General features: G+C 49.6%; 1 protein-coding gene across 2 annotated transcripts in view; it reads left to right on the forward strand.

Moving 5' to 3' along the window:
• Positions 1-221: 221 nt before the first annotated feature.
• Positions 222-7,898, forward strand: part of LOC112568248 (meteorin-like protein) — a 35,463-nt gene continuing 27,786 nt past the window's right edge. For both annotated transcript variants that reach the window (XR_003100045.1, XM_025245451.1), the window contains exon 1: positions 222-753. Coding sequence is in view for 1 of the 2 variants with exons in the window: in XM_025245451.1 (XP_025101236.1) it covers positions 653-753 (101 nt within the window). In the remaining variant the exon portion in view is untranslated. The remainder of the gene's footprint in view (positions 754-7,898) is intronic.

Raw genomic sequence — 7,898 nt, forward strand, 5'->3', positions numbered from 1 at the left:
ATTCCTCCTTTTTTCTCTCTCTCACACACTCTGTGTCGAGCCTCTACCCGCTCTGTCATCACGATGGACACACACCCTCGACATCCCTCCCCCACCCCGAAACACACACCACCCATCCACTCGCGTGGCAAGGGCGGGACTAAGATGAGTGACTGACACTCCCCCTCACTCCGTCTCAACCAATGAGAGCGAAGCAGTCTCGCGCCGTGACGGGGAGGTACCTGTCGGCACGCGGCTCTCTCTCACAAGTCGTCACGGGAGGGAGCGGGTAGGTGGCGAGTGTTATTCCTCCCATACTACACCCACATGTGTGTCTAGTGCGTCATTCTGTGAATATTCTACCTGTGGAGTTCAGTCGGACCGTTGTTACCTTCACACCTGAATATTCAGTTGAACTGTCGTGTGTCGTCAATCGTCGTTGTTGTCGGAGGAGGATCAGATGAAAGTTTGCAGTACTGAAAGTTTGGAGTAAACACAACTCGTCCCATCCCTGCGATGACACGCATTCGCCAGACGGAACCACCGACGCCCACCCCAGGGTGCACGGGTGGAGAAGTGAGCATGAGTAACTTGTGAGCAGTGACGGAGGGACACAGGCCATGGATGACAACTACCTGTACTAGCGGCCTACCTACCTAACCTTTCATCCACCATGGATATACTCCAGCTCCTGTCCGCCCTGTTGGTGGTGGTCATCAGCAGGCGACCAGTTGTGGGTCAGCACACCTGTGATCAGTGCGACTGTCAACTCAAGTAAGAAAAACTGATTTTAATGTGGAATGCGAACCCTTGTTTATTTATTTTCTCAAGCATCAGTTCTGCTTTTCTCATTTCGACAGTAAAAGATAATTTATTCTATATACCTACCTAATTCCTGACGTAGACACTAGAAAGTTTTCTAACTTTGCCCGGGTGGAACATGAATATTAACCCATAGTAAGTTAACTATGATGGCTTTGCTAAACATTTGCACCTGTCCTAACTGTACCTATCCACGATGGAGGTGTTGAAGCTGTTTGCTGCAGCGGGACACGCACTCCACTCACTCCAATCTTTACGCCGCCTGTCAGCACTCGTGTGTAATACTGTGTTTATTGTATCATGCACCGGCCTTAACTGTTGGATCGTCTACTCAGGCCGACAAGTCAACATCTTCTGTCAACAACGCTGCACAGTCCCGCTCTGACGAGGTCAGGTCACGTGGGGAGTACTTGGGGGTGGTGGTGGGAGGTGAGCAGCGGGGTCAGTGATAACTGGCAGGTCCCTCATCCCATGACTATAACGATTTTACGTATGTATATAGAGGACGAAAAAATATTAAGAGTGTGTGGTGGTCACGCGTGTTCTTTCATCAGATAACGTTCTTTTTTCACATCGCCGCACATCAGTCATCGCCGCAGTGTGCGCACAGTTCTGTCATCCACGGTAGCGCAGTGGACTCGCGTGTGACTGTTGGTGTGACGATAGTAGGGATGAAGTTGGATCAACTCCCGGGTGCACTGGGTGTATGAGACTTCTGTTCACTGTTCACAGTGCTGGCCGGTGTGTCCCCCTGGCTTTATGTCTTTAATTTCACCACACTTCTTTCTATCACATGAAGTCGCCACTTGGTGACAGCACCAGCCAGCCAACATCAAGGAAGCTGATGTCGTTTATTTCTAATTAAGTGCGCAAATGCAATTAAATGTCCGATGTGACTTAAGTTGACGGGTTGGGAATGAAAATAAATAAAATATATGAGTGATTTTTGTGCATAGCTTGTCCAGATCTCTTGCTTTTTCTCTTTTTGACTTTCATTCGGGCAACGAGATGATAGACGTTGTCGAATTGACAGAATTGTCTCCTGATCGAGGTGCTCTCTAGACTTCAGAATTCTCAGGAAAAAAATGTTGAATGAACTTAATTGCCATTTGTTTTGAAACATAGTCATCTTACTATGATCCAAATCATTGTGGACAGGCTCATGGAAATTATCTACTCGAGATCGCTTAAAAGCCCGTTACCTAACCCTTAACCTCTAGTGTCTACCTGTGTCGCAATAATCTCGGCGAACTGCTCGTCAACTACCTGCTGAAATTGAAAACGTCACAGATTAAGGTATCATGTGACCAGATTTTTATCACCCACCCGCCTGCCCTCTCCCCCCTTCCCCTTGTGACGATGAAAGCGCGCGCTTTGTGTCCCCGGGTGTTTTTTCACTTACCCGCCTTTCTCAGGCAGATACAGTTACGACAGGTAAGCATACACGCCGAGAGTCTCAGGTAATTTCATCAAGCTTTGTGGTAAGCCCTTGCCGCCAGGCTTCTGGGAAGATAATTCTGTGTACGTCACGTGAGGTCAGAAGGTCGAGTCTGTGGTCGAAAGTTTCGGGTGAAGAGAGTGGATGTCGGTCTTGGATGCAGCGAGCGTGAGAGGTTCATGTATGGGTGGGGTGAGGTGGGGGATCGCATTGTAGGGGTGGGGTGTGAGGGTGAAGGGATAAGAGCAACTTCACTACGTCACTTGTCTGTGACGGAGAGAAAGTAATGTCACAGTTGAGCTCAGACTCTCTGAAGAGGAGAAACACGTCGGGGAGTTTGTTTGGGTTTTGTTCAAGTACCCGCCATTCTTGTTTCCGTCAGTCCCCGATCTTGTACGTGAGCAAGCACACCCCGGGTATTGACAGAGTACTTGTTGCTCTTCAACATATCGACACCCAGATACTTTCTTTCCTTCCTCCCAACGTTGTGAGTCACGCGGGGGGCAAGTCGGCGGGCGCTAGCGAGGGCTTGGTGGCCTCCTCACATTCATCCTCACTGAAAGCATCCACACGTCATCAACGCATGGAAGCAGACGGGAGTGAAGACAATTGTCTCTAGCTTTTTTTTCTCTCTCTCTCTTGTATGCGTGTGTGCGAGGGCTAGACATTTTACGACACTCCTAGTTCCCGCTTGGGAGGCTTTGTACTTGCTCTGGTTGTGTTTTTGTTTCTTTTGCCATGGTGGGTGAGAAGCGAGAGAGGGGTGGATGGGGTGGAAGGGTAGGTGAAGCGCGTAGACAAGGTCACACTCAGATGCTGAATAAGCACGTGCTGTCTGGCGTTGCGCGTGCACTTTCCACGCGTTGCCCGGGGACACCAGAACACGCAGACGCCAGGTTGCTGGGGTAGACTGGGGTAGGGGTAGCAGGGGTGGGTGGGCCTAGGTCTAGCACGTACCAGCAGCAACGGGCCGACGTAAACGTAGGGCGGGCGGGACGTAGAAGGAGGGAAGGTGGGGTAGGTAGGCGAGGTGGGGGTAGGCTGTGGGAACCAGACCGTCGGGAGGATTTGGTTGCAGTTTAGTGCACAATCGTATGGCGGCGCTACAAGTAGGAGGAGGAGGGGGATACACGAGGGGCGCAGAGGGAGAGACTGGATGGCGCTAAGAGAGATCGTTTACTAAACTGAAATGAAGACTGGAGTGTCTCCCCCCTCTGTGTGTGTGTGAGTGTGTGTGAGTGCGTGAGTGTGTGAGTGCGTGCGTGAACACAGAAAAACCCCGATTTCACTAACCACGTGCGCGGACTGTTCGGTCTTGAGAAACGACTTTAGTAAGTCTTGGCACCTACCCCTACTGTAAAGTTCTGTTATTTTTAAACCAGTGTGACATCTTTTCTCCATCACATACTAATTTTTGTAAATCTCGATATTGTGACCTCAGCGTAAAATGGCGGGCAAAACATCTTCCATCACTCTCGCTACTTTTTTACAACACAAACATTTTCACCGCCGATGTCGTGGTCTCACAAGCTGCAGAAACCTTGGAAACATTTCCAACTGTTGCCCTGGTGGGCTGTCTTCTTCTTTTCTGCTGTGGTCTGGGTGCTGACGACCTTCACCTTTGTGCAAATGGCATGTGCGCACGTGCTGTCTCGTGAGGTTTTGTGTTCTCGCGAGAGTGAGATCGGACAATCGTATAACAACAACACGCACACAGAGGAGGGGAGAGAGTTCAGACTATTGTATAAACGCGAGGTCAATGGTTTCTGTGGATCGTGAAGATTTAGCAGACACGTGACCAGCCAGCACGTGGCATCCGTTAAATAATAAAGTGTCATGGCGTCAAGAGAAGGTTTGGGACACAACCGGCTTATCATTCGTAACTTCCTACAGTGTTTTGATCGTCAGGTGGCGCTCCAAGACTACGTCACTGCCATCTGACCTTGCTTATAAACTCACGCGTAAATGATTACATTGTTACAGACTCACACGCGCGTGCGAGAGAGAGAGACACCTGCAGCACTCAACTGAACTCGTGCTGATTTGTTTTCTCTCCACAAGTCCGATCTTTTATTAAAATTGTTTAAAAGTTGTTGCAACGGGTTCCATTGTTTGAAAGGCGCTAACCATTGCATGCTGCGCCAGAGCCGAGAATGGGCGATTGTACGGGTGGAGGGTTACTGGGGTGCACGTGAGCTTACTCTGGCGCACGTGACGTGTTCATTGTTCCGGCGCGTGGTGCCGCTGGGCGGTCATGTTGGGAACTGAGGACCTGGCAACCTGCACACTCTGCATGTTTACATCAACACCACACTGTTGTTTACACATCATTGCAATCTCCAAACATAATGCTTGGTCTTACAATGTTTTATCGCGCATCCTTGAAGCCCACACTACAGGATGTAGAGAAAACCCACAAAGGATTGAACCATGCTCACATGGAGCTCCCCCTACCTTCCACACAGATATAACAAACGGGGAATTTAGTTGATGTGTTTTATGCCGAGTCAGCATCTGAAGCTGTCATAGCATCTGATGTGGCCAGCAGACACATGTATGAGTGACATCAGGGATGGACTGAGGAAAAAAACCTTAATTATATTTGTCACCAAAGGTAGAATGGCCGAGAAGTTTTCACTCTTGACAAACAAGAAGAAAAATCAGCGGATAATGATAGTGAGTAGATCCAACCCTCTTACCTGCTGCCATACTTAAACATGATTTACGTGTGTCCAAGGCAGGATGTGAACCCCTAACCCTTAATCCTGACCGCCGTGGTGACAAGAGCTTTACTGCTGTTCAATCGGACCATCTTTTCCTGAAATGTAATCACCTGAGTTGATGAAAGAGACGAAAAGGTTTTATGTGTTATAAATGTTCTCCGCAAACCTCGACAGATTCAAATGATACAGCTTCCGGCGAGCACTTAACATTTATATTCCTGTCATTAGGGCTTATAGCCATCGGTGGATAGGGAGATGTGTGTGGGGCTGGTGAGGGGAAACTGTCCTCCCTTCGTGACATGATAGCCGAGATACATTCCCTCCTTACTCTTGCGGTTATAAAGGGGGAATGGGCGTTACTTTTGTTTACAATCTCCTCTTACAGATGACTGTCGGAGTCCAGCACTGTCGACATTTGAACTATATGCTCTTACTTGCCTGCTCCCTCCGTCCACCCGTCCTACCCCACCACCCCGGCTGGTCTCCCGTGCAGAAAGCAAGTGTAACTACCTACAGCACTCGTCTGATGCATCGCTCGCCTGTGACCTTCCCCTGCCTGATGGTGCGTGGGAAAATCTCGGGTTGTGCGAGTCAAGCGGAAAGTGGTTCTGGCCTCAGTGCGCGAGATATCGCGAGACGAGTGGATAACTATCGCTGATGAGACCGGCCTTGTGAACCGTCCCGACATGCATTGCTGTGGCTCCCCCACCCCACCCCACCCACCTCCCCTCGTACATCCGTGCGGTGCATCATGGTCGGGTGGTGCAGATGGGTGGAGGGGATTCACGTGATAGCCGGGCCGCACGAGCAGACCATGACGTAGCAGACCGCACACATTGGTGTCGACCGTTGACGTAGTCGCGGGTCGCACGTGTTTGATGAAACAACTCGGGTGATAACAACAACAACCACCACCCCGTGTCATCGGTGAACCGTTTCGTGGGGCGATAACCAAGTCTCGCGCAGAGGACAGTTAAGGTGATCAGGGGAGATAATCGAGTTAAACGGACAGATTAGCCAAGTGGGAGAGATAACCTCGTTCGCCGCTGTTGTTGTTTTATTTATTTTATCTTCCACGTCGTCGCCGAGACTTTCTAGAAGCTAGCGAGATCTCGCGAGAGTGTGTGCGCATGCAGACGGCAGCGGAGTTCCACCGATGCCAGATGGGAAGACGATTCACACACAGAGGCCTGTTGGTGTGAGCAGACTTCACAGTCGAACAGCCGTTGAGCCTGTTGACCTTTCGCTTATTCAACTTTGACTCCTTGTATGTAAATAGTGTCAAGGTCCACAAATCCACCATTTATCACTTTATCTTCACATTGTACTTTATGGTGGGTGGGGATGGGGTGAGTGAGAGCCTGGGTGGGTGAAACTTCTTGCCTTCAACAACTCCTTTAGTCCTGAGAGTTTCAACATTTTGTTGATGCCAGACAACATCACTTCTGTCCTGACTGATTAGTTTCTTGGGCGGGTGGGCTCAGGCACTCGGCGCACTTTGGTGCACGCACGGATTTCTTAAAAGTGCGAGAAATGAAGAAATGAAGAAAGTGGACCTATCTCTGAGGGTGGGCTCCATGCTGAAGATGATGGATCCTGTGAACATGACTTGCAATGTCTGTCTATCCGGTTGTCTGGTTAACAATGGTCTCCTGTTTTATTACTTGTTTATCTCGAGATTTGAAAGCACTTGTCAGTGGCTGTTCGTTCTTCACATTCCGTCACTTCCGTCCTCCGCCAAACACTCGCCCACAGCCTCACTCGTGCGCACGTGCGCTAGGGTTTATGGGAGGGAGGAGAGGGGAATGTGGGGAAATGGGAGTGGTTGTTGACACAGCATCCCCTCCATCCAGCAACGACAGCCAAGCTCACGGTCGTCGGGTGCTGGTGGCAAGTGTTTGTCGGACCGCCTTCCCATTACAAACAGCCACACGGAAGATAGGCTTGCTGTGCAAACCACACGGTCATGACCCCTCTTACCCGCACACCCCTCTCCCCGATAAAAAAAAGTTTGTTTGTATAATACAGTGACTCGCACTGTCCAACCAGTGACGAGATGATGTGACAGTCATCTTTTAACAATGATTGTCAACATCAATCTGCCAGTACAACAGTCAACAAACACTGTGTGGTTAGCGCCCTTGAGTGACAGTAGCCCCCGGTGTGGGGACAAGGTGTGTTGCCTGACTGTGATCGACCTTCTGATTTAAAACTATAGAGGTCCAGTTTGGATAACAGTCCACTGTGACAGTAACGGGCTTTTTTTTGCAGTTTTGGACCGTTTTTTTTAAAACCAGTGTGTAACCCAGGGTTGAAAAAACTGGCTTTGGAAGAGAAAACTATAGCAACATGGTTTAGAAGATCATATCAAACTTTTCGCGCCGATAGTGTGTTTGTATGTGCTGTGGGTGCTCGCTAGCCGTCTTAGTTAGTTGGTTCTTGGGTTTGCATGAGTCACGTTACTCACGCTACACGAACACGCGCTGGATGAGGCCTTTTCACTAGAGCGATGGCGTTTAGAGATACGAAGCGTACACTGTGAATTATCAACCTGCTCGTCAGTTGATGTCACTACTTCGCAGATAACCTCGGCCGTCTCAAGCAGAAAGGAGGAGATCAAGCTGACAGAAGAAAAAAATAAATAATAACCGATGCTAAGCAAGCAGCGCGCTTCCTCTGCCCGAAGCTACTTGTGAAGTAGTAGCGTCGAGAAGTTGCCGGGGGCGTGCGTGGAGGTGATCGACTTCGAGGACATAGATGACGAGTTCGGTGTGTCGAGCTCTCCTGTGTTGTTCTTCACTTTTTCCCTCCCCCCTCAGCAAAGTGCTCCTCGACTAACGGCGATGTCGTTTGGAAGCCACACCATTACAGGTCACAGGTGCGCACAGTTTAGTCACGTATCTGTCCGGCTGTCCATGTTTCCTCGCTTTGAATTT

Source organism: Pomacea canaliculata, linkage group LG1 (assembly GCF_003073045.1).
Source record: "Pomacea canaliculata isolate SZHN2017 linkage group LG1, ASM307304v1, whole genome shotgun sequence".
Classification (NCBI taxonomy): Eukaryota; Metazoa; Mollusca; class Gastropoda; order Architaenioglossa; family Ampullariidae; genus Pomacea; species Pomacea canaliculata.